The sequence below is a fragment of the Pseudopodoces humilis genome, chromosome 1, assembly GCF_049639895.1.
Source record: "Pseudopodoces humilis isolate 2021_Gansu_Grassland_sample_001 chromosome 1, ASM4963989v1, whole genome shotgun sequence".
Taxonomy (NCBI): Eukaryota; Metazoa; Chordata; class Aves; order Passeriformes; family Paridae; genus Pseudopodoces; species Pseudopodoces humilis.
The window spans coordinates 59,263,808-59,291,427 of NC_142200.1; the positions used below are offsets into that span (position 1 = coordinate 59,263,808).

Below are 27,620 nucleotides of genomic sequence, written 5' to 3' on the forward strand. Positions count from 1 at the left end.
AGGATTTTATTTCTTTTAAATAACAAGAGAGTGGATTAGGAGAAACTGCTGATTTCATCATCTTCCTAACTTTTCTTCCCTCAGAAATCTCACTCCAGTACTTGATAATTTAGTTCAGATGATTCAAGACGAGGATTCAGTGAGTATCTTTCTGCCTACTATCATCATGTGTATTTGTACCTTCACAGTCTATTTCTGATAATTTTCTTCGCTGTGTTAATTTACTGCATAAAATTTGATCACAGCCCTGCAACAAATACATCCAACATTTTGGGTTGTTTTTTTTTTTTCCAGATTGTAATTTGGATTAATTTGTGGCATGTAGGTGAACATTTTCTAAGGATAGTCTTAGGATCTGTGATTGTTGGAAAATATTCATTTTAAATAGTTGGATGTGTTTAACCTAGTTATTTACAGCCCTTTTAGCAAAATTTCCAGAACTTTTGTGTCCTGATAAGAGATTACAATGTTAGTGTTCTCAATAACATTTTTTTTTTTAATTTATTGAATGCATTATTTCCTGATAGCTGTTCTTGGGTATTAACTTTTTTTTTCCTTGACAAAATGCAAGGTCACTGCCTTGATCTCTCAGAACTCCTTCCTTCTTCAAAAGATGCAAATAAACCATGCACTGTGTTGCTTTTTACTTCTCTTAGTCATGGGAGCAATTTCATAAAACCTTTTCAGGGTAACTTGCTGGGATGCTTGCCCACTTTCTTAATTTCTGCTCTCTTTTGTGCTTCTGAAAGACTTTTGTGGTTGGATTTGTGTTCTTGCCTGTTCTAGGCATCCTAGTTTTGGTTAGAAGAGGATCTTAAGATACTCAGTTAATCTCATGTTTGTCAATCTTTATTTACCTACTCTTAGTCCTTTCTTACTCCCTAATTTCCTGTGCAAGTACCAAGCAAGCTTTCCTCGTTCTCCAGAGACAGCTGACTGTAGACTCAAGTTGTCTGAACACCTGCTATTTCCTGTTGTCTTTATTGTCTCACCTCCAAGTTCGCGCTCTCCATGTTAACTGCTTGGCTATCTTTTCCTCCCATCTGTGCATGAATTCTGGCAGTTTTAACCAAGATTTCCAATGTCTCTTTCCTTGCAAGGTCATTAGACTCATACTCATATTCAGTGTTCCCTTTTTCTTAGTTCTTAATTGTATTTGAAGTGATTTAATTTATTAAATTAGTTGTCTATGCTCTTTCTGCCCTGCCCTCTTAAATGGGATTAGTGGTACTGCTGTTTTCTTGACTCTTTGTCTTCCTCCACATTTTATTCTTTAAAACACAGAGTGTTGGTGTGGCGTGGTGAAGTTCTGCATACAGATACCAAAACTCTTTCTAATTGAGGTAACACCTGAAATGAAGGCACCTTAATAAAAGTCCTTATTTGCACAAGTTAGATGTAGGGTTGTGCTAGATAACATATTGGTGGAATTCTGTGTTCCTTCCTGTACCAAACTAGCCTTTTTGTTTTATGCTGTGTGACCACCTCCTTCTTCTCTGCCTCTAAAGGGAATGCTGCAGGAGTGCCTTCCTCTTCTCTCCTTTTCCTTTTGATCCTGTACTGAGGATTTAATCAGATAGCACCTGCTTCTTCTTTGTGGGCATTTGTCTCTGTCCTGCCCTGTTTCTCAAGCTTATCCTTTCACAGCTGTCCTGAAAAACTGAATCACAAGGGAATGTAATTTAGTATGTTTTCTATTTCCATTATTCCTTTGTTCTGTTGCAGGTGAACCTTTCTTCTCACTCAGACCATATCCTAAAACACATCATCAACACACTCTCTGTCCTTTCAGTACCCAAATCATCTTCTCAAACACACTGTTGGGGGTTTTCCCCTATTTCATGACTCTCCTTTTCATGCTATCTTTTCTTTAGAACAAAAATTCCAACTTTGACTGTATTATTTCTATATAAAGTGTTAGAGCCTCCTGTTTATCTTTCCTGGCTTCTGTTTTTGAAGCTTCCAGGTCATAGGAAGAAGTAACTGCTGAATTTTGTGTGTATCTTTCCTGCAGCTCTCTCTCCTTTGTATCATTGGCTTCCACTTCTTGCATTCCTTTTCTTTTCAGCCTGTGGGTGACATCATTTGTTGTTCCACTTTCTGCCTTTTACACTATTCACTGGTCAGATGTGTTCCTGTATTTCTTACCCACCATGTTTTCCTGACCTGATCTACGCAATGTGTTCTTATCCTGTTTTCAAACAGTGTTATAATGAAATAATTCACCAAAAAGTTCTTTTATTTAGGTACTTAAAATAACTGTCTCTCCTTCAAGTCATGCATTAACACTTGAGATATAGCATATGATCCCTTTTGAGGTTACCTTACCCCTGCCTCTTCTTTCCTCATGTTCTTTTCTCTTGCTAATCCTCTTCACTGAAGGAATCTTGTTTTTTTCTCTCTCATCAAGCACTAAAATCAGCATGAACCATCTCCTAGCAGCAAAAGAGTTGAGGACAGACACTGTAGCACTGTGGGGAAAAAGTGTTGCAGAAAGCTGCCTAGGATTGTCCTTAACTGTATCTCAATGCTTGGAAAATTATTTTAAATCTCTAGCTATTTTGATTTGGTTTTGAATCTTATATTAAAACATTAAAAAGTTAAAGGACATTAAAATGTTAAGGTGCAGTTGGAGAGACCCGGGTTGCCCAGAGCACACTGCCCAGCAAATTGTCTGCGTGGAAAACTGAAGGTTTCCATGAAGCTTTAATCTAAAATAATCCTTTCTAAATGCTTCTTCATGTATTTATGCACACTTTAAATAGCTCTGTTGCTGTGTTAATGTGAGTCATGAGTAAAATGATTTAAACAATCAGTGGCTTGGTTCTGTGACTGTTAAAATACAGCGATATCCAAGCGTAATTCTGCACAATTCAAAAGCAGTAGTAGTAACCTACATAGCAGAACTTCACAGGTGTTTTATATAAACAAGAATGTAACATTTAGATTCATTTTTTGTGTTCTTTTCATGTCTTTTCTATTTAAGTATGTGCTATACTGTGCAGACTATTATAATGTATTCTTACTGTGCCATTCCTTTTCTTGTTGCAAAAATTGATGTTGCACTGCAGGTACACAGTGTTGTTACTCAGAGTGGCAATCACTCCTGCATAGGTGCATTGAATTTCTAGTGATGAGCATCTTTAGCCATTAGTTCAGTGTTTGGTCCAGAAATGGCTTTTTGAGGGTTTCTACAACATTCTTGTTCTTAGGAAAAACAAATATAGCTTGATTTAATTCTTAGGGTTTTTTTCCATCAGAAGTATGACTGAATCCATGACTAAAATCATACAATTTCTAATTGTATATTTGTAGTTTGAGAATTCCTCTTCCTTAAAAAGGTTGTGTTAGGCCGTCTTCTCTGTATTGCCAAAGTAACACTACAGTTTTCTGCAGCAGGGACATTGACAGTGCTCCTTAGACTTCTGTTTTCTCAGTGTCTATCTAAAACTATGAAGTTGTTAAAAGAAGTAAGCGTTTGTAGAGAATTGCCCATATTTGTGGGGGATTTAGTTTTGATGTTTCCTTTTTTTGTTTGTTGGTTGTTGTTTTATTTGAGATTTTTGGTGTAATGATCAGATAATTTAAGGAATATTTAGATGGTGCATAGCTGTCAATCCTTAAAGAGCACAGTACAGAAGCATTTTCAGTCATATACTGTTTTGGCAAAGTGTTGGAACGCAAGAAGTTTTAGAAAAATTATGTGGGAGGGATCACCTGCAGCTCAGTTACTCCAATGCCCATTTCTAAAGTGACACAGGAGAAACAGAAGCAGTGTCACACTCACAAGTTCATTGCTGATTTTTCCTAGTGCTGCGTGGTGCTGCTTTACCAGGAATCTGTCAGCAAAAGGGCTTCTCAGACTTCTGTCAAGAGCTCTTAAGTGCCATTCTAAATGTGATGTTAACATTTTTATGTTAATACTGCTTTTAAATTCTTAATAATTCTTTACACTCTTCTTCATATCGTGCAATAAAATTGAAAAACAGACAGATTAAGGGCATTAGCATAGTAATTTAATAACTTCCATTTAAAATAAAACCAGCATGTGGCTTGTGTTATTGTTAGGCTTTTTAATTATAAACCTGCTGTGCCTCCAAATTTTTTGTGCTTTTCCTCACTAGTAAGTGCATTTCTTATTGTTGCAAGTTTTTTGGTTATCACTGTAATCCAGTGGTGTCTGGAAGGTAGGATCCCATTGTACAGCAGGTATGATGCAAGTACCTTGGACCCTGGAAAGTGTGCACAGTTTGGTTGGTTTATTTTCATTAATCTAAACTTCAGGATCTAGCAGGCTCACTGTTATGAGATGTTGATTTTCCTATGCAGGCAATTTGAGGATTTTAGGCTATGAAGGTTCATCGTCCGATATGTGCCTAAGTGGGTGCATAATGACAATACACTCCTCTGTATGGACTCACACTTGAGCAAAGGAAATGTTTTGTGGAGTTCAATTCATCACCAAAGGCAAATTAGACTTTCAGGAACTGTAATGTCTATGCAACGCATGGGGATAGATTGGCTGTGGTTCTTGAGCTCCTGCTCTTGAAACTGCTCTTTGAACACTGCTCTTGAGTGTTGGGGGCACTGAGAGTGGAGGAAATATGGGTATTTCAGAAAAGGTTTTTTTAAGGCTTGGAGTGTGACTTACTGGAGCCAAATAAGTTAGTTTCAGTTTAATATGCTGCATAAAAAAATAAAGTTACTGAAAGATATTGTGGTTATGGATGTCTAAACACCATTGTTAATAATATTTATTGACTTACTTATCGTAGTAGATACTCAATACTGCTTTGAATTTCAGACCTGCTACAGTTTTCTTTCCTCCAAAAGTCCATTTCCTTTGTTGAAGGAACAGATATGCAAAATCATTCCTGAAGTTGAAGTAACAATAATAAAACACCTAAAGGAAACTGTTTATGTTTTAGCAATGCCTTGTACTGTAATTTGTCCTTGAGCAAATCTCTCAGCCTGAGGGAGAGAAGGGGAGTGGTAGATACTTTTACTTCTCCCTGAAAATGTAAATGCTGGTTAAGCAAAACCCACTGGAAGTTGTTATTTTGCCTTTTTTGAGGTTTACACTGTATTCTGTACTTAGTAGGACTCAGGAAGTTGGAGGCACTGCCACTTGAAAATAATTTTTTTCCAAGGTGTTACAGCTTAATCTGCTTGTGTTCATGTGTTTGACACCTGTGCTGTAAGTTATTGACTCCCAATTTATCATGTGTTGTAGGATCTGCAGCAAACACAGAAATAATTCTTTGATGTTCACTTCTGTCCCCAAAAGTTTGGGAAACTTGTAACTTGATTGAGTTGGTCTTTGAGGAACAAGTGCACTATCAGTTTCTGTTACCAGTGCCTTTTCTATGATCCACAGCCTCTTCAGTCACTGTCCCTCGCAGATTCCAAGCTGAAGACTGAGGTCACCATCATTATTAATGCCTTGGGCAGCAATACTTCTCTCACAAAAGTGGATATTAGTGGAAATGCCATGGGAGATATGGGAGCAAAGATGCTGGCAAAAGCCCTACAGATAAACACCAAACTCAGGTAAGGGAAATGTATTTGCAGTAAACAGTAGAATGGCTTAATAACACTGAAGTTGTTGGCTTAATCTTAATCTGTTTCTCTTCAGAACCTTTCTACATACAGCCATTTAAAAGTGACTTTATTTGGAAGTGTTCTCTTCTTTTTCTTAAGAGAAAGGAAAATTACAACAGAAAAACGAGAGAAGCAAGTTGTCCCTTCAAAAACACTGAAACTGGGGGAAAATTTCTACATTTGAATAGAAAGGCCTCTCGTTGGAATCAAAAGATCTTTAAATTTCTGTAGTGACAGAAAAGAATTACGTTGTTACGTAGCTCTCTATTAATTAAATCCAACCTTCTTTTCAAAGCTAGGCCAACTTTAAAGATACAGGAACTTGTCTAGGCAGGTTTTGAAGACCTGCAAGTACCAAGATTCCACAGTGTCCCTGGGAGCTCAGTTCTAGTGCTTAGCTACTCTTTTCTGTTCTGCTCTCTCCTTCTTACTGGAGGCTTTCCCAGCAGAGAAAATTCCGATACTTGGGTAGGAAACTGAAGTAAATTATTCTTTGTCTTCTGAAGTGCCAATTTGTAGAACGATGAGCATGTGGAATTCAGAATGGGGAGCAGCATGGACCATCCATCCTTCCTTTCTCTTCCTACCGTGTTGATGGACCTTGGCATATCTTCTCTGCAACTTCATCTGCCCAACAACTTCACTGCTTTTTAGCATGTCTGGCACTGATGGCTTGAGAATATCACTTTTTTTCTATCTAGCATGTGTTTCACAACAGTAAAACCTTCAGTCAGCGTAAATCTGGATGGGGACCTCTAAATATGTCACCCTCATCAGGAAAGATAATCCTCCCTCCTCCTTGTCAGACTGTGCAGATGAACCTTCCTCGTGTACTGTCAGTGTAAAAAGACCACTTTTTACTTGGTCTCCAAGTATTTGTTCCCTGGAAGAAATTCCCCCAAACAGTCTTGGCTATTTTTTTCAGAGGCAGGGATCCTCTGGCCTTTGTGATGCTATGCCCAAACTGAATATTAAAAATGTCAAGAAAACACTGGAGGGGTGGCTTATGTTTATTGAATGTATTAACCTGAAATGACCACAATATCTGAAAAAATAAAGTCTTGATACATTTCAGGGTGGCAGACTGAAACGTTTCACAGTATGCTGAATGTCACAGTTGACATAATGTCACCACAGTCTGTGGTGTGATTACAGGCTGAATAATGCAATGGTAACTGGCTCTGCCAAAAATGCTATAAAATGACACCCAGGTAGAAATATAAACACACTTTCCAGAGGCAAAAATATTCAAGATTTGACCCTTAGCATATCTGATGTTTGCAGAGTGAGTGTAGAATCTATCTTCTTCTCTTTCTTACCTTTCATCTAAAAAATGGAGGGATAATTCTGCAACAACAGAAGGATGTCAATACTTGTGAAAGCATGCCATCTATCTTTTTTTTTCTCTTTTAAACACCAGAAATCTTTGTTTGATTTTGTGCCTTTTTTTTTTTTTTTTTAAGAGCAGCTACAACTGGTGCGCTAGCAGAAGCAAGATTTATCTGCTTGTCTGTCTCTTCTGCCTACTAATGAGATCTTTGAACATGTGTTTGTAAATTGCCAGGCAGTCTGCTTGAGTGGTCTGAACTGGGGGAGGAGGGGAAGGCTTGATCACTCTTATCATTATTGTGTATTCAAAAGAGCTACAATTTATGCACCTAACCTAAAGGTTTTATATATTGGCAGCTACTTGTGTTGCATGTGGAATCATATGAACAGTGTGATGAGCCCAGTGCAGGGTTGAATGTTTAATAGCCTGCGAATTTTGACCTCTGATCAGCATGAATTTTTAAAATACACATAGCCTATGTGGAACAGAGATTGACCAGTTACTGCAATTTTCTGGTTTTTTTTCAGTATGGCCTTGCAAAGCAGACATTTGAACTTTGGTTTTGATGCTATTCCTCAAAAAATCAGGAATTTATGTCCAAATCCTTCTATTAATTGTGTTTTAGAAAAGTAAGGTTCTTATGTCAATGATGGAAAATATAGTAGAGTCCCCTTCAAAGTAAGGGAAACTGGATTTTGGATATTTGTCCATAATTTCTGTCATTTCAAGGATTTAGCATGTAAGTAAAGACAAGTTTTTAAAGTGCTGCCTTCTGCAATTTTGAATATTCAGCAGTGTGTTATTTCAATATGCAAAGTTTCATTATGGGTTTATTTGGTGGTTCTTGTTTAACTTACACTTTTCTTTCCTCTTCCCACTACCTCTCAGAACTGTAATATGGGACAAGAATAACATCACTGCACAGGGCTTCCAGGACATAGCTGTGGCACTGGAAAAGTAAGTCTCAAGTAACTGAATGTCTGATGAAGAGGCCAAAGATCCTGAATGATCTGAGCAGCTGCAGTTCTCACCGCAGTCAATATGACCTTGAAGATGCTGAGTGCTATCAATTTTGAGCATCAGGATGTTTAATCTAAAGGAAAATTCATGACTTCACATCCTTCAAAAGGATGGGAAGAGGCTCTGTGGCTCTTTCATCCATACTCTGCTCTCAGCACTAAGGTCCTTGAGTTCTGCTCTTAGTGTTAAAATTCTGAATTTGGTAATATTTTCCCTTTTCTGCATACTCTTGTGTTGATAGTGTTCAGAAATTCTATTCTAGTGAATGAAGCTGTACATAATGACAGAAAATTACTGAAGTAGGCCTTTTTGGTCTGACTCTTTTTCTTTCCCCTAGCAAGTTGAAACTAATAGCGATGATCTCAGGAACTGCAATTTTTCTATGTAATTGCTGTGGTCTGGGTCATTTTGCTTCCATGAGTTTACTCACAGATGCAGCCATTAGTATTTTGCTGAGTATATGCAGTGATAGATGTTAAATCGCTTTAATCTCTCTCCATCTCCATCATATTTCTTTATATGTTATTATTACTTTTCTTAAGAGAGAAGAATTACAGATTTAAATTAAGCAGCAGTTGAAGTTTTTTCACATCATTAAATCCCTCAGACAGGAGCAAAGTCTCTCTTTGGAAAGTGAATGTAACCTACAATTGCTAGGTTCTCAACAAGTTACCTTGTAGAACTGTGTGACCACTTAAATGAGCGTCTTGACCCTTGTAGGGGTCATGAGGCTAGAGTTTATAAAGTTACTTATTTTATGAAACTATTGTAGTTTATATACTCAGTTTTGAAATTAATTCAGTTGTACTGATGTGGGAAATTATATAAATTATGTATAATTAAGCAAATAATCTTTCAGTGATTCCATCAATAGTAGTGAATTTGCAAAGGTTATTTGTCAACTTGCAGACATTTCTATTAAAGGGCAATAGCATGGGGAAGACTGGTAGAAGAAGAAATATGCTTGTTTTCTGGTTGGCATTAGCTTTATTTCTCTGTTCCGAAGTGTTTGGATGAGTAAATAGAGAAGCGGGAGAAATCCTGAGGCAAAATCAGGTAATCTAAACAAAAACACCCCTGCAATGCTACAGTTAATTATGTGACACTGTACTTTTTCAGGGTGGCATCTCATTTATTTAACTTGGAAGCTGAGGTCATTTTATGTTGCCTTAAACATTTTCAAATTGTCAAAAACGTTGATAACATCACAAACTAAGCCGCAAGCAACAAAGGTTTAAACATGAAGAGAGGGACTGTCTGTACTGGCTGAAAACAATTAGGCTGTAAACAATCCATCTTGAAGACATTTTGAGAACATGCTTCACCATATGTTTCCTAAAAATACATACCCATCAATATTCTGTAGTAAAGAGCTATTGCTCAAAATGGAACAAAATATACTGAAGGTGCTTGAGGATATGTGTTCTATGTGTTATTTCAATCTTAAGAAAAGTAGTCATCTACCAAACCACACAACAAAGAAGGAAGGTAGACTTTAATAGTATGGGATTTATAACAGACTTTAAAACAGGCTGAAGTAATTGGAAGATTCTTTTCTTTCCCCTCCTCCCAGCTTTTCTTCATCTGCTTATTGTTGTTTAAAAATGTTATTCCTGCAAGGGAATTCCAGGAGCATGGCTGTTGGCAGATTTTGCCCCACGGGTGTCCCAGGTGTGAGGTGCTGAGAAGATTTTCTGCAGAGTCCCTTACAGGTGTCAGTTCAGGAGACCATTTGAGAACAGTAGGCATCCTATTCAGCTTGGCCATTGTATCTCTGTAATTTTAATATGAAGATAAATATGTGATTTGCAGCCTAGAGCCCCCTGTGCCGCAGGACTCTACAGCATTGTCTCATGTTCATTTCTGAAAGATTTTTTTTTCTATCTGGTCTGACTGAAAAAATATCTGAAGTTCTAATATCTGAGGAGAAATGCTGGTGTTTGTTAGAGTGCTGTAAATTCTTCCCTTAGCAGTGATGTGGAATTCACACACCCTGACCTGAAAAACAGATGATCTTATTCCTGGTTTTAAAAAACTAATAAGTAAAATCTTCACTGCAGCAGAGAGCATATGTAGTGTGTGAATCAGAAGTTACTGCAGGGGAACTAATGTGATGAAATGTAGGACTGTTGTCATACATGTTGTATGTAGAAGAGGAGGTTTTTGGGACCTCTTTTGGGACATTCTTCACAGTCTTTGAGCACCTCTCTGAAACTGAACATCCTTTAAATATAGGTATTTTGCAAAGTATATTGATGTGTTTGGAAATTACTGGATTATTGACTTTTTAGCAAAATATATTCCTTTGCAAGAGACAAGTGGAGTGTTAATAAAAAGAAGAATGGAGTATTTTAGGCTTCAAGGAAACAGAGAAAAACAAAGCGTAATGATAAAGTTGAAAAATGAGCTTTAAAATCTTGGTATTTTCCCCTAAGGGCTGGTTAATTCTGAGATGAATGTGTCTGAAACCAACCCAAGTAGAGAGGATTTCCTTCCTTCCTTAGGGTGGTGGTCTTCTAAAGTTTTGCCTCTGTGATCGTGTGTCCATGAAATCTCCTCACCTTTCATTTGCCCTCCTCCCGCTCTGTGTGTCCATATGTGTGAAGGAGGGTGCACTAAGCCTTTGACTAAATTTAATTTAGCATATAACTGCTAGCATGAGAGCTGGCAATTACAGATTTCAATGAATGGGATGTATTAAATGTCAAATAGCTGCAGAGATCCTTAGAAATCGACCTTCTTTTTTCTTTTTAAACTAAATAAATACTTCCACCTGTCAGGCAATCACCAAGTTCCGTAATTATCTGTCTTTGAGCTCAGTATCTTTGACATTTAAAAATTCTCCCCATGGTGGTGGACAGCCATTTACGCACAGGTTAGTGTTACATGAGGACACATAACAGGGTCTGTATAGTTTGCAGATGTTCTTTTCAAGGACAAGACAACTAGAAAGAAGAGTTAACTTTCTGACTGATGCAGTAGACAGTTGGGCACTGCGGAAGGACAGGGACCTTGACTGCCTGCCACTGGCAGCTATACATCACCGTGTTTGCATTGGGGAAGAAGCATAAAGGTCTTCCATCATCATTTCAAGTAAAATCTTGGGTAGTGTCGGTGAGGAAATCGGCGTGTTCACGCTTCAGGAGGACACTGCCCTTCAGAGAGTGGTGTTGCATGTGTCCAAGCACCTGGTGGGAGAAAGAAGCTTGGAGTTTCACACTGTATAAGGTGTCTGCTGTTGGAATTGGTGCATTCAGCAAGGAGTGAGTGGTCTACTGCCATCAATGGTGGTGACTCAGTTGAAATTGCCAACTTTAAACTGCTCAAAAATAGAGGGTTCCAAATGTATTTTTGTAACTCTGGATGGAATAGGAACAGATGGTTAGTGGGATGTTTGCAGAACGAGGAGAAAGAGATGTTTGCAGGAAATAAAGGATTAATTGAAAATAGAAAGAATAATTTTCTTTCCAGGTTTTAAGAACTTCCTGCTCTTTTTTTTTTTTTTTTCCCCATTTGTTCAAATCTGAACTTGTGTGGATATACCACTCTAGGTAGCATTTTAAGTATACCTGTGTCATGATAGTCAGTGTGCGTTCTCAGAGAAAAATGTAATTTTGACTCAGGACCAAACTCCTGTCTTTAATCTCTTATTGCAGCAGACGGACAAAGCTGTAGAAATATTTTGCAAGCAAATAAGGAAAATACAGGAAACAGTTGTTTGCATAAAGCAATGTGGAGATGCTATGCTTGTTTTGTCAGCTTTTTATTAAAAATTCAGCAAGTGTCTTCAAATTGTTATTAAACGGTAAATTTCTAAAACTCAGTCTCATAGTTGCTACCTATTACTGAATATTTCCATTTAGTCTTAGATCTGATACAGTTGCCAGCAGCCACTGATGCTCCGTGTTCTGTTTAGATACATGAAATTAATCTAACCCTGTGCACAGAGGTACAGAGGGCAGCTAGGCTCTTAATCAGCAGTCAGTGGGCATCAATTGTGTAACTGCTTTTCAAAATCTTCCCCTCTGTCTAGCAGTAAAGAAGAATCAGCAGCAAAAAGGAGCATGTATGCTTCCAGCTATTCCACTTAAAAATGTGAAAAATACATTGTTGGTACCTTCCACAGACAAGCTGGATACACTTTACTTCTCCCTTCTAGGTTATTCTTCATAAAGAAGTACAGTGATTATAAAGAGATAGAATAATTAGATTAACTTTCACCATACTTTTTTGTTTTCTTTAGGAATTACACATTGAGATTCATGCCTATACCGATGAATGATGCTTCCCAAGCACTCAAAACAAACCCTGAGAAAACAGAAGAGGCGCTGCAAAAGGTATTGCATATGCCACCAACAAACAGAAATAAAACCAGCAAAAATATAGTAATTTTAAGTGACTGAGGCTTCATGCTTGGCTGAATAAAAATTCTGTGCTGGATTGAAGGATTGTTTGGTTTGATTTGACATATATATAGTAATCAAGTCCTGCAAGAGCTTTTTATTCCACAGAGTGCTGGGAGTGAAGGCTAATGGAATGCAATGGTGGTGTAGTGTCAGCATGTCATAAATAAAAAAATGCAAGCTAGACCTGGTATTGCTGTGTGCCTGTGACAGGGAGAGGTAAAAACTGCATATTTGTTACGTATGTGCCTGTGGGTATTACCAAATGTGTAGAATTAATGGTGCACTCTTTTTATAATTGGCATAAAAAGTGCAGTCAGCTCTGTACAAGACAAAGGGTGCTCTTTAATTCGAGGGAGGATGAAAACATTTACTGCCTGTGTTTTATATTGTACATGTAACATTCCCACACTGTATTGCCCTAAGTAAGCAACTGCACCAGCATGTTCTTTTGGATGAAAAGGTGTTGACAGTATCTGTATCTGTTCCACTTGCATGAGTTATTAAACTCCCAGCTGAGTTTTAATATGATAAATCTTGTGAGCTCCGAACAAGCCTCCTGCTCAATCAGGAGGCATGCATTTCACATCTCCTTAATGAGTAGTTTTCCTTCAGCCAAGGTAAGGCCATAAAAACCTCATAAATAGTTCTTACAGATAACTGTGGTTAAAAAGCAAATGTCTATGATCCTTATTTTCAGTAATTTGAGTATCACGGGGATAAGTGGTGGTAGTTAATGTCTTTTTCTTTGATGCATGAAAATTATCTAAATTCTGCTTTTAAAAATCTGATTCATGGGGGATGGACATATTTCTTACATCTCATAGAAAGACTGTACTTGGCCAAGTTCATGTCTAGACTGGTAGGTGCATTTCTGAAAAAAAATACTGGGAAGTTGCTGCCCACAGGGATTTAAATTCTGTTAATTAGGTGCTATGTACAAAGAACTTTTCCTTTTATTCATATCAAAGTTGCTACAACTGTTAGACCCTGAGTTTGTTTCAATGTATGGTTCAAGCTTTCTTTGCACAACACGAGCAGGTTCCCTCCTAGAAAAGGTATCAGCGTCAGGAGCAGTGCTGTGAACACGACGCAGGTGATTCCCTGCAGATAGGGATGCAAGCCTCCCTGCATGGAGTGAGCCTGGTGCTGGGACAACTGCACTGACTGACTGATGGACACAACAGCCACCCTCCAGAGCTCTGGTGTCTCTGCAGTACACAGGGCTTGGGGTGGGCAAACTGCATAAACCCAGGGATTTGCTTTGGGGCATGGCCCAGTGTTGCAATCCTTGCTGCTGCTGCCACCTTAGAAGTGACCATCCCCACTGATCTCAGCCTCACAGCCTGGTGGCCACTCCACTCATCCTTTCCTCCCCTCTTTCAGAACAGATCCATCCCCTTTGATGAACCTTGAGCACTTTGCCAATGGGTGTTTCTGCCTTCACTGAGTGTGATAGAGTAGGGTTAGGGGGTTAGTCTGTGTGCCACAGAGCTGGCTGATGGTGGGTGCTTACTGCTGCTGACAATTGTGGTGGCCTGAAAGTAGGGATCACTTGTCTCTAAAGAGCACTGTACTGCTTAGCTCTAATTAACCAACATGTGATCTGAGGCTGCACTGTCACTTAAGATGCTTTTAAGCAGTTTATCTTCTCGTCAGACATACTGCTATTCAAATCTGTGTCTTTGCAGTGGGCCAAAGACATCCTAAAGAAATGATTCAAATATCTTGAGTCATCATGATCTCTACAACACCTGTTTAGTCCCTTCAAATATTTCTCAAACCAGGATCTAGTCCTTTGTTAGCATAACCTGCTAAATTGTTCAAAATAGAATACTCTTTCAGAAAACACTGGCAAAAGCACAATGTTTAACCATGTTTCACTGGTTTGTGAGCGAATTAGTATTTGCCGATGTGGTTATTAAGCACCAAGGCAGACAAAAGAAAGTTTGCAGATGATACACAAATAATTGGGCTGCTTTTCTTGTTAGTCCCCAGTTCTGACATGGCAGCAAAATTGAAAGCAAATTACAATGTTAGGAGTCAAATTGGTTTCCTAATCTGACTTTTTTTCTGGTTTTATTTGTTTATTTGTTTTAGATAGAAAACTACTTGCTTCGTAACCATGAGACCAGGAAGTACCTACAGGAGCAAGCATATCGGCTGCAGCAAGGCATTGTCACTAGCACCACGCAGCAGGTGAGAATTTGTTACTTAATGGATGTCTCAGTGCCAAAAATCTGCTTGGGGAGGACGTTCTCTTTCATTCGAGCACACTTTTAAGATGTGCCTCCTGGGTTATACTGTTTCCCAAGAAATAATAATTATCAATGGCAATGTATTTGGAAGCAAAGCATTTGTGAGATGAAGGTCTTCTGTACAGCAGTACCGTGTAGAGAAAGACTCAAGATATTACCAAGTAAACTATTGTTGAAACCAGGAACAGTTTGGCTTGCTTGTGCTCTACCTGTGTTTTTAAAATTTATTGGGACAGTGTTTCAATACTGGAACCTGACATTGTGCTCTAACCTCTTGAGAGAGAAAATGGTATCTGGAGATATACTGGCACTACTAACTGCAAGAGGAGTTGTTTTATTCTAGTGTTTATTCCATTCCAATGCCACTTTTTCCCCCCAAGTTAATAATCTCTATATGAAATAAGTTTAGATTTTTTTTATAGCTTGTTGGTTTTAGTTGTGCTTTTCTCCAACACCACGTACACATGAAGTTTCAGGAAATGTAATTTATTGTTATTTTGAAATAAAGTTACTGATTTCTGTGTTAAATTGTGTACAATAAGGATGGATATTAAAAACAGTTTTAAAAGAGAGCTAAAAAGACTCTCTAGTATGATAGAATTGCATTATTATTCCCAGAGTGTATTTTTTTCCTGTCCAGATGTCCCAATGAGACTTTTCACTGTCTAATAATTAATTAGCTTTTTGTACTTGTAAAAAAATACCCACCCAAAACCCATTGAAGAGAAGGAATCATGTGGATCTGAAAAGAAGCCTGCTGTGAAATTATTTCAGTTCTCATTGCTAATGATATAAGATGCTAGAACTGTAGCCTTCATATGATGGTGCGTGCACTCAGATGTTGCTTCAAAATGTCAAATAGCCAGTTTTAATGCATGCTAAGTGGGCTGATAAAGACTTTTAACTATTATAACTCCCTGCCTCATATATCTTAATCAAAGCTGACTATGTGTCAGGCATTCTTAGTGGTTTGTCCTGTAAGATACAGATATACCACCTGCCCTGCATTTGCAGCATGTTGAATGAATTGTCTTGTGGGTACAGATTAAATTCAGTTTACCCCACTGTGAAATGTCTGATGGAAACTTCTGCTTTGATAGTTTTAATTCCCCTGCAACTAGGAATATTTACATTTTGAGAGAGTACTGCAGAAGCCTGCGCAATTGCATTTTGCTTAGACTGGAGAAATCACTGTTAGTTTGTTGAATGGGTAGTAACAGAGGTTTCTTTTACTGTCTGTACTTCTTAACAACTCAGAGATCTTCAGACCTTAGTCTTAGGTGTATCAACAGCATTTTTAGCATTAAATTTGAACCAAAAACCAGAGTAACACTTAAATAGGATAACTTGTTGATTATTTGCAGTTATCCTGGAGGTTACTGTGGGGGAAATATTCTGCAGCATTTATTTTTCCTGATGGTAAAGTTTTATTTATTTTTGCAATGCTTAGGGCTTTTAATGCTTTATGAGATGTAGTTCTTTCCTTCAATAGTATTGACATAGTTCCAAGGTCTTACCATGCCTTTTCAGGCTGGTATATTGTCACTGCAAATCTCATCATGCTACTATTGATTTTCTACCTGGACTGGATTAAGGTTGTGTTTGACCAACGTTCTGATGTTTTATCTTTTGTATTTCTTTTGTTCAAGTAGATGATTGACAGAATATGTGTGAAAGTGCAAGATCATCTCAACTCTTTAAGAAACTGTGGTGTGGATGCTATACAGGAGGATGTCAAATGTGCAGAACGGCTGATGCGAGATGCTAAGAACTCCAAAACAGTAAGCCTTTCCCAGCATGCTGGCAGCGCTGAGGGCAGTTCTGTGTGCTTGTAGCTTTTCTCTTTTTGGGCAGTGAAAATAATAATATGTGTCACAAAAGAGTATTTTCTTCAGATGACCAGCTATAGGTAGTATTTAAAATTGTAAGATAATTCTAATTTATGAAGACTTTGATTTAGCCAAAGACATTTCCTGCTGTTTGTCCTGGTTTGAAGACAGAGATGAGCCTATTTTCTGAGGATGCTCTTCCTGTCTTACAGCTCTTACCAAATCTGTATCACCTCGGTGGAGCTTCTTGGACAGGAGCAAATGGTTCACTCTCCAATCCAATCCAAGAGACGCTTGAATCCATGGCTGGAGAAGTCACAAGGGTAGTGGACGAGCAACTTAAGGTCTGTGGATAGATGTGTTACCATCTCTCACATGCAGAAGTAACTAAATCTGAGGTTTTCTGTTGCTAAATGCAAATGTGCCACACTTCATTTTTCTTCTTAGTAGATTTGTATGTAAACTAGCTGTCTTCCCATTATTAGTTTCTTATAACTTTGGGCCTTGTTATTTGGAATTTTTCCCCAGTTGGAATAAAATAAAAAGTTGCTTTAGTGTTTTCAGAGGGCAGAAGGAGCATATACTGTTTATTATCATCTTTTTTCATCTGCTAGAAGGGGAAGACTAATCAGTTGCTCCTTCAGCCTTTTATTAAGACATTTCTCAAGCACCCTAAGAAGCCTCATGCCCTGGAGAAAAGTGCTCAGTAGTTAAGGAGTCCTAGTAGATGAAAGCTGCTTTTTTATTGACTCCATTGCAGATTTTTTTCCTCAGTAGTCATTTGAACCTGATGCAGGATTTACACTTTACCATTTGATTTGGGTAACTTGTAGGTATTGAGAGTACCCAAAGAATTGGTACAGGCAGCTATGCAGGAAATCTTCTCACAAGTTGTCTGTCAAACCTCAGTTCTCGAGGTAGATGTCATTGATGTGTAAATGTTCTCACCTGTGTGCTCAGCCAGCTCCTGCTCAGAAACTTGAACCTTCACTTATGTTTGTTTTCCTCTGCAACAAGCAAAGAGGAGCCATGCATACAGCATGTGCAAAGGTATCAGTCCAGGAAGAAAACAAGGTGGAGAAATTTTAACAACAATTGGGATCTCTCTGGAAGCGGATGAATTTAAAAATACAGCTCTGGGGCATCTCAGATCCAACTTCTGTTTATGACTAAGCTGCTTTGCCTGTGTTCTGCAGTATTTAAACACCTTACAACCTTGATCTTCAGATTCTTTGATCTTTCAATTGAAACATGAAAATGCTTCAGTCGGTGCGAATATAATGAAGAATGATAATAATGCCATATTACTAATTACTTTTTTGAAATTAAAAAGTTAATGAGGAGAAAAATGGTGCTCTATTTTTAGTATGTTTCTCCCTTTCCCCATTGTATGAAATAAGGTGAAGATTTTTGCAGACATGAAAGTGATTTATCCATAAGATTCTTCCCAGTAGAACTTCTGGGGTATTACTGGGACAGGAGTAGTCAGGTCAGCCCTTCATGCTGGGCTCATGCACTTAAATAAGTTCATCTTGGAGAGTCTTACAGAGGATGAAAAAAAAAAGCCTCTTCACCATTTGAAATGTTCCTGAATTAATGTGTTTTCCATTTATACTTTTACGCATTTATGGCAAAAGGCACTTTAGCTCAAGCATTCTAACTTTTACATTTACTTTTGTTCTGTGTGGCATTCAAATTTAAGTGGCTTACAAGAAACTATAAAGTCATAATGCTCTTTATGACTCCAACACGCATTTTTATTAATTTTCACTTAAGGTGGAAAGGTTTTCCTTTAAGTTCTATGCATAGAGGAGGAAGTGTTGAACGTGGATTAAAATTATTTTTTTCTCCCAGTTGCTTAGGTCAACTCAAAACTCAAAAAATAAATAAACAATTTATTATTTGTAAAAATAGATAAGGAAGCTCACATGAGGACAGTTCTTTTTATAATTGTTGGGGGGAAAAATCCTGTGTGCTGTAAGAGGAGTTTTGATTTTTAGTTCCCACAGCAACCAGAGCATGATCCTAAAAAGAAGTTTGGAAATTGGTTAAAGCCAATGAACATTTTTTAGGTAAATATTAGTTTTGTTTTGTTTTTTTAATTGTTTTTAATGTATTTTTTTTTTAATTCAAGGGAAGGAAGAGGGGTGAAGAAAGGAGTTGAGTAAGGAAAAACAATATATTGGAGTGAGTTGAGTTGAGCAGAAGATAAATTATAGCAAGACCTTTATCTTCTCCTGCTGGTGTCACTGTGGACACACAGAACCTGGAGATGCTTTATTCAGTCAGCAAAGGCCCAAGAGAAAATAAGCAAGACAAGTGGAACCTACACAAACACGATTGTTTTGTAACGACAGGAGTACTCAAAATATTCTTCCTAAATTTTGTGCTAGAGCAAAGGGTTTGTTGTCTCCATCACCTGTCCCATTTTTTATTTTTATATCATCGTTCTTCAGTCCTTTTCCTCACTGTATCTTTCTCCTGAATGTTAAGATTCTTTAACTGTGGGTAATGCTTTGTTCTTTTCTTTCACCTGGTGACTGGTACTTGCAGCCTTGTGCCTGAAACGTGTGCACTTTCACAGTCAGTATTGGTAGCTATGGCTTTCCATCAGTAAAAGGTTTGGGCATGGAATTAGGAGATGAGGAAAGGTTTCTGTAGATAAGTCATGTAAAATCAACAGCTAAAATCCACCATTAAAGAAATTATGTTAAGTTGCACCATTAAAGATAAGATCCAAACTCTATTTGACTTTTAAATTGCACATTCTCTAAGTTTTTTGAGTAAAAATTGATTTTGGAAATTTTAGTAAAGGTCTTGTTTTTCATGCTACTTCCCAGTGATGCTTTAACAGAGCATTTTTTCACATGATCCATTTTGAAAGACCCTGCTAAAACTGCAATTGTAATTCAACATAGCAAGCCTATCACTTTTATGATTGTGATTCGTCAGTAACTCTTGAGAGGCCAGGGAATTTCTTCCCAATAAGCTACACAATTGCACCGGTGAATAAGTGCTATGGAAAAAAATGGATGTGTCAGGAACTCCATTAGTAGTTTCCTTGGCTCAGTTTCCTCTAACATTTAAGTTCTTCATCCCCCATGGGGATATGGCCACAGAGGCTTGAAAGTCTCTTCGTTAGTCATGCTGGCCCAGAATCTGCTTGAGGATTGGAGGAGGAAGTGTGGGAAGTGTTCTTAAAGGGCATCTTGAGAACCCAGCAACAAGATATATTGTTAGCTATAATGGCAGTTGTCCCTTATAACTCTAAATCAAATGTTATAAAGATTGGACTTTCCTGTACAATGTGGCTGCTTCCTATTGCTCTGTTTTTTTCAGACTGTAAAAGCTACTGACTGAAAGATGCTGCTTTGAATAATTGAAATTTTTATGCAGCAGTGGTGTTTTTTCCTTGTTCATTGTCTGCATAAGGAAATTACTAGTTATGGTAGGGCTGTGCAAAGAGAAAAAGGCTCTGATAAAATGGAGTTGAATCTGCAATCACCTGTGGTATGGGATTGAGAAGAAAAAGGAAATCAGTAGAGTTTTTAAGGGGTACAGTTCTTACTTTTCTACAATTTGCAAATGCCTAGGGAAGATCTAGGCATTCCAAGGAATGCACCATTCCAAGGAAACGTTGTTTCTTTTTTTATTTTTTTTTTAAATTTTTTTTTTAAAAAAATTTATTTGTATGTACCTTTTTCTGTCTCAGTCTTATCAGAAACAAGTTGGCCCATTTCAGTAAACTGGGCTCTGGCCTGTCCATGGGGGTTTTTTCCACCCTCCTTTGGATTTTTTTCCTGTGTGGGTGACCATGCACTGGAACAGGCTGCCCGAAGAGGGTGGGAAGTCTGCCTCACTGGAGATACTCGAAAACTGTGCACACAATTCTGTGCCATGTGCTGTTAGGGAAACCTGGAGCAGGGAGATTGGACTAGATGACTTTCAGCGGTCCCTCCCAACCTTTCACCCATTCTGTGATTCTGTGTGAATAAAAATTGTTGGCTACACCTAAAGTTTACTGTAGATTTACATGTGTATGAATGAGATCCATATATTAAAGGTTTGCATGCCAACTGCAGATCACGCTTGTAGCTACTTCTTAATATTCAGCTGGTATATTGCAGCCTTCTACAGCGTGCTGAGTTCCCAGGAATCTCTCTTCCTCATTTACTGGTGCTTACTGCAAATTGGCAGGTCTGGAGCACTGATGACAATTGGTGATTCAGGGCACAGTTTAGAGGGAAGGCAGCTGCAGCAGAGCATCCAGTGCAGTGGTGGGTGCACAAGGGAAGTTAATTTGTTCTGACAGTTCAACACACAGAGATATAAATGTTTCATATTTGACAAGGCAAACAAGTACATTTGCAGGTCATTTTCAGAACAAGTGTGCTGATTCTCAAAGCTATATTTTGTAAAATGTCTTATATTGCAGCTGGATGCAAAATGGATCAGAAAGCAGGTAGAAAAATTGTAAAAACTACAAGTCTAAAAGTGTCCTAGTGCTATTCACCAGAATAACGCTGTCACCTCCCAGCTAAAGTAAATCCCAATATCTAATGTTATTTTTTGCCTGCTGTGCTGCAGACACTCCTTGAATCTATGGTGGATGCAGCAGAAAACCTTTGCCCAAACGTAATGAAGAAGGCTCGCATCCGTGAAGACCTCATTGAGGCCAGCACTGAGAAGATTTCCATCCCACGCACCTTTGTGAAAAATGTCCTCTTGGAGCAATCTGGAATTGATATCCTGAATAAAATTAGGTACTTTAAGAAACTAATCTAAAAAATTGACATTCGGATTTTGGGTTGCGTGTATGAGTGTTTGTGTAGTAGAAGAATTTTGGAATGCTTTTGTGACTCACAAGAAACTATATTACAGCATTCAAAAGAGCCAGAAATTGTCTTACAGGTCTGGGAAACTTAGCTCAGGTGATTCATATATTTGGAATCTCTAGGGATGTTAACTTAGATCATTAATGCATGTGCTGTCTTATTTAGTGAAAGGTTTGGTTTGTGGTACACAAATAATGTTTTCACGACTGATACTTTTTTTAAAAAAGCTTTGTTTTCTCAGGTAGCACTGAATTAATGTAATAGAAGGAAATTGTACTTTTTGCTTTGAGTGGTCGCAGTACTTTGTTGTTACATTTGGTCTTGTCTATAGCTGTAGCAATCAAGACTTTGTGTGGAAGCTGTGCACAGCAGACATACATACTTAAAAAATGGAAATTTGGATATTCAAACCACAAACCTGGAGCAGAAACCATTACCTTAAGTAACTCTTAGTTTGTCCTGTAAAAAAAAGGAGTCTTTTTACCCATCCTTTTACTGCTTTTTTTTTTTAAATTTTCATATTGAATGTATACCAGAGAATATATTTACACAGTATAATGTGGTTGACCTGTACATAAACCTTTTCACTTCCTTTCTGCCTGATGCTTGAAATGCATGGCAGTTTGCATTGAGATACTAGTATCTTTGAGGAGGAAGAAAACAGTAAGACTTGGGAGTTTTGCAGAATGCAGCAAAATAGACAGAAAAAGGTGTTAATCACCTTCAGAGTGTGTTCTGCTAGGTCAAGGAGTAAGTTTTCTGCACTTCAGTCCTATCAATTAATCAATATTATCATCTTGGGGCCAAGATTCTTCTACTTATACAAGCTGGAACTGTCAGTGAGGTGAGGGTGCCACACCATGATCTTTCCTGCCTCCTCCCTGGCTGAGGGAGATTCCTTCACTCTCATTCTCTTCCCACTGTGGCTTGGCCATCATTCTACCTCCCTATGAATTGCATAGCTTTTCCAAGGAGTTCCTTACCTTTTTCTGCAGCAGTAGTGCTAGCCCCAGACAGAAATAGCTTTGTTAATCCAATACAGCTCCAGTCCACATACAAAAACCATAAACCAGAATCATGTCACTTGCTGGCAGGTGTCAGTTGAAAGAGTTGGCATTGAAAGCAGAGGCAGCAGAGGGGGAGCTTTGGGATGCAGCTCAGGCAGTCGTGCTTGTTGGCTCCACATCAGCTGCCCTCCACAGCTGGAGCATTTGGTGCTGTCACCAAAGATGGGACCCCAAGGGAGCAACTCAAGGTACACATTTCCTTGAGAGGGAGTTGCTGGGGAAACCTAAGCTCAGTGTGCAGGTGTGGTGGTGTTCCACATATGTCTGTGCAGTGGAAAAATGGCTGACATGAAGTTCTTGAGACAGAAAGTGGTTACCTAGAGCAAAAGAGGAAGCAAAGTTGTGATTGGATTGGCTGAAGAACCAGTGTCATACACTTGACCTTACCTGCAGATCAACACAAAAAGGAATTGAGGAAATGAATGGATTGTAGTTGTTCAGTGGAGTAGTGTTACATAGGCAGTAATGTCCTAATACCATTTGTGTGAGATCCGTGTTTGTCTGACTTTAGTGGTGGAATGTTCGACTCTGAGTTTCACTTCTTATTTTTATTCAGCTCTCTTACCCAGATGTTTTCATTTCATCTCATGGAAAACTGTTAGAAGCAGGTTAAATATGGTACAGAGGCTCCTGTGTTTATTGTGTGATTCATGAGTTTATTTCTGAAACCTGCAGTCATGTATCCTGACACGCTCTAATGTTTTACCTCAAATAAAATGACAGCACTGTGGATAATCGTCACACTGTTGAATGTGTAATAAAGACGAAAATCTCCTGCATGAATTAAGAAGTTCTCTCATTTTTAATCCTCACACAGTGAAGTAAAGCTGACAGTGGCTTCTTTCCTGTCTGACCGAGTTGTAGATGAAATCCTGGATGCACTTTCCCATTGCCATCACAAACTGGTAAGTTTTTCCTTGGTTGATATCTAATATGCCAGATCTCAACAATGCCATTTATATTCATAAATTGTTCAGTTTCTCCTTTGACAGCTCTGTTTTGAAACTGGTCTTACTTTTGTTGACATCCTGACATCTTTTGAAATATGATTTTGGGGCTCTTGCCTCTGCTGTGAGAAAGATGGAACCTTGGAAGAGACTGTGTTACATAGTTGTCCTATTGTCTTTGGAGCTGTTGTCAGATCTAGAACTAAAAATGCCATCAGGATTTAGCATTCAGTCATTAGTTCAGAGCAGTCCTTTATCAAGGTGAGAATATAATCTGTGGTTGCTCATGGAGTGAGAGTAGGATTGAATTCTTTAGGCAGGGCTGAGACCGTGTTCCCTGAATGAGTGCGTTTTGAGGTTACCTTGGAAATGTAGGTATCAAGTTTGAAAAGAAAGGAGTAAGAATGTAGCAAAGAAAGTGCTGTTTACTTGAAGGTCCTGAGCTGTTGGGAGGCACAGATATTTATTATAGAAGTACTTGCCTCATCAAGAGCATAAAAAATAAACAACTGTATCCACAGAAAACTTTTTTGCTTCTAACGCAACGAGGCTTTGTAAGGACTATCCAGTACTCTTTTTTTTAAAGTAACTTAGTGGATGGTCGTTCTGATTAAAGTTTCTCTCCATTTCTAATTGCATCTTCTCTGGCTTCAACTTGCAGTCGTGATTTTTTGTTTTTAGATGCTTTCCTCCTCAAGATAAGGGAACTATATATATTTCTCTTTATTTCCTCTCCATGAAAGTCCTCACACGCATAAAATAAATCACTCTTTCTGTCCCCTCTCCCCTTTTTTTTTTTTTAATGGAAGACTGAGTTATTTGAGCACGTATCTTTGTAATACAGAGCAGCATTGTGTAAAGGTACACCCTCTGGTCTCTGGAGCACAGCACAGCAGCAGTTCCTGCTGTGGGAGAGACCACATGAATGTGCTCCAGTTCGTCCTGGAGGAGGCACAGCTGGAATGAGCAGTGACTGGGCTGTTTCTGTCCGCTGGTATTGCACAACCTGGACATACCCTGGCTCCTGCACAGTACGTCATTTTCTCCAGCCTTTGAGTCACTTCACTGAAAATTCCTCTGCATTTTTTCCAGCTGTTTGAGAAGTCGCTTTTAAAATCGTGGTTTCTAGAACCAGACAGGCTATTTAAGTGCTTTAACCAACACAGTACACAGAAGTGAAATTGTTTTTCTCCTGATGTACCTTACTTGTTGTATTTACATAACCAAGAATATAAGAATTCCTTCCTTTTGTCAGAGTTTCAGTGGTAGCTCATTTTTAGGACAAGGTTTGCTAGACCTCCCTCCCACTAAAGGCTTCTGGACACTTGTTGCTTTTCAGGACTGTGAAATTGGCTAATTGCCAGTGCTCTTGGTTTCTAAGGAATGATTATACATTTTGGGTTGGGTTGATTTGCCTTGTGGTCCATTTTGGCCTACATGACTAACATGTCCCTTTCATTTAACTCTCCCTTGTTTCTGTTAGCTGCAGGTTCTTTCAGATAGTATAGCACTGATGAAAACCTTCAGGAGTACTGATCTCAAAAATGCTGCTAGAGAAACTCCTGTCTAATTTGACACTGTTAATCTTCAACTGACAGCTGCAATCTGAGAGCTGGCAGCTAGTTCTTAGTACAGCAAAGATTAAATGCACTGATACAGTTCTCAGCCAGCTCCCAAAATTGGAGTGTCATGTTCTACTAATTCAACCACCCACAAATATCTCTTCTGTTGCATTGGCATAGTAGTGTTTGAGGCAACTTTGAAAAATAAACCTTGTTTGACAATACCTCAGTTTGCCTAATGAGATGACAATTGGCATTAATTATTATTGCAGCTATTTTAGTGTGCTTGAAGATAAATTCATAGCAGCTCTCCAGTTGCTTTTCCTAAATAGACACCAGACTAAATGAGGTGTACTTGACTCAGGTCATCCGTTTACCTTTTTTTATGGTTAGCAAAACAGCAATCCACTGGTTGTCCCGAGTTGTGCCGATGTGAAGCAGTGGACTACAGCTCTCCCTAGCTGCCTCTTTGAAGACTTCTGTGACCAACTGATTTGGGACAGCTGATAGTCAAATATTTGCTTTTAGCAGATATTTGTTTAATATTCTCTTCAGTTATCAAAAGAAACAGAAAGTATTTCATCATTTTCATGACATCATAAGCCCACTCCATTCCAAATACAGTCCAGGGTAGTTTATATAACGTTCTCTGTGGTCCTAGTAGCAGTTTTTGTTGTGCAGGTCTAAAAATAGGCTTTATTGTTGTTACAGTTTTTCCCTATCTATTTCTTCAGTGAAACAGAACTGAAGTATTTTAAATTGTGTTGTTTTATGTGAGTAGCAGATTGTAACATTTTGGCATTGAATAATTATAAAAATTATATTGGCTGAATATGTACATATATCTTTGTTAATTTAAAAAAAAAAAATTGTTCAAGAAAAAGCTTCCACACTTTTCTTTATAAGACAAACCCAGTGTGAGGACTAACCAACATAACTGAGCTTTCCTTTTGTACTTTGTCTTCTAGGATATCTGATTACTGAAATTCTGTAAACTTTCTGGTTGGGTTCTCTTTGTCTTTTTTAAGTTTGACTGGTGTGTTCCTATTTTTATCTCCAGGCTGACCATTTGACCAGACGTGGCAAACCACTTCCACAGCAGGAATCACTGGAGATTGAGTTAGCTGAAGAAAAACCCACTAAACGCTCCATGATCACAGTTGAGGAGTTGACAGAGATAGAACGTTTGGAGGATCTGGACACTTGTATGGTAAGACACATTCCACAGCTCCTGTGGTTAAGCACACAGGTAACGAGGAAAGATGCTTTTCAGAATATCATTTAGCAAATTCTTGGTATCAGGAAACTGAAGTTAGGAATTCGCTTCTACAAGAAGTAAATGTTTGCTTGGAAGATTTTGCCTGAACTGTATCTTGGTCAGCAGAAGAAAAGCTTTTGCCTTTTCTTCACTTCTTTCCTCGTGCCTGTTCAAGGGCCTTTCCCTGGCATACACTGCTAGTACAGTAAACACCTCTTCCACTGGGCACAGTTTTACAGAGGTTCAGCTGAACTAATAAACTGGACCACGCTATCCTTTGACAACATGCTGCTTCCTGCCTTTGTCTTCCTTCTGCTTGGATTCCTTTCACCCGTGACAAAAAATATTTCTGCCTGAAAGTTATGTTGCTGACCATGAACAGAAGTTGATTTATGTGTGGTTTTATTATGAAGATGGCTCTGTGCCACGTCATCATCCTTACAAGATGTGAACCCACATGATTGCAAATAAAACTGTTCTTAATCTCAAATTCCCCTCCACCCCAGCTCAGTCTGTTGGGGAACTTTACTGTGGACAGGAACTTTGGGAAGTGCTTCTCTGTTACGAATTAGTCATTCTAATAGGTGGTCACTCTTGCAAGGGATGAGCTTCTTGCTCTACCTCCCTGCCTGATTCCTTAGCCATGTGCTTTCACTAGAAGCTAAAATGGCAGAAAAACTAATTGCAGCTTTTTGTAGAAGGTTTGATTCAGCTCCCTGAATAAATGTACTGCAGAGTCAGACAGCACAGGAGAAAGAGCAGCAGGGCTGCTGCTATCTCCAGCAGCTATCTGTTGGTCTCATTTATCTATAAAACAAAAGCACAGCTTCATTGCAAATACCAGCTTAAAATAGGTTCTCTCTCCCTTCCAAATCTCCTGTTTCACTGAGGGCTGATTTGATACAATATTTGTCTGAGCATCACAAATCCCTGTGAGGCTTGTGGTGTTGATTACATCATCTAGTTCATCACTGAAGCTTTCTGTGGCCAACATTCAGTAATCATTTTGAGCCCTAGCTCCTATGGGAGAGACATCCCAGTAAAATATGTGGCATCTGAACACTGTACCTGTAAGTTAGTTTTTGCATGCTGGCTTCATATATAGAAAACTAAGCTAATGGCTCTTTTTGACAACCCACACTCTGCCTTTAAATTTGTTCTTGCAGCCTGTTAAGGATAGTAATACTGGAAATGTAAAAAATCGCTCGTGTCTTTATCTCATATCACCATGGTTATATGAAAGCATCACATCACTCTGCTGTTATCTTTCACTTTGGCCACATTAAAATAATGGAAATGTGATGCTGCTTACACTCCCTAAAAAATGCATTAGATACTAACCGTACTTATCTTCAGAAGTGTTTATATGTCTTCATTCTCTTCATTCACCTTCATCTTGCACTGAGATTTAAATATGTTTCTGACCCAGATTCTCATCAATATCTAATTTTTGAAGAGAATGAAGCATCAAATAAACATGAGACAGTAATCTTAGTCAGTGCTAAAGAAT

The 27,620-nt window shown here is 38.4% G+C and overlaps 1 protein-coding gene across 2 annotated transcripts in view; it reads left to right on the forward strand.

The window, feature by feature from the left end:
* The window catches only part of CARMIL1 (capping protein regulator and myosin 1 linker 1), a 192,895-nt gene that overhangs the window by 124,649 nt on the left and 40,626 nt on the right, over positions 1-27,620 (forward strand). For both annotated transcript variants that reach the window (XM_014257166.2, XM_014257158.2), the window contains exons 20-29: positions 85-139; positions 5,378-5,550; positions 7,820-7,888; positions 12,195-12,288; positions 14,455-14,553; positions 16,265-16,393; positions 16,654-16,785; positions 21,029-21,204; positions 23,161-23,248; positions 25,913-26,062. In XM_014257166.2, the coding sequence (XP_014112641.1) occupies positions 85-139; positions 5,378-5,550; positions 7,820-7,888; positions 12,195-12,288; positions 14,455-14,553; positions 16,265-16,393; positions 16,654-16,785; positions 21,029-21,204; positions 23,161-23,248; positions 25,913-26,062 (1,165 nt within the window). The remainder of the gene's footprint in view (positions 1-84; positions 140-5,377; positions 5,551-7,819; positions 7,889-12,194; positions 12,289-14,454; positions 14,554-16,264; positions 16,394-16,653; positions 16,786-21,028; positions 21,205-23,160; positions 23,249-25,912; positions 26,063-27,620) is intronic.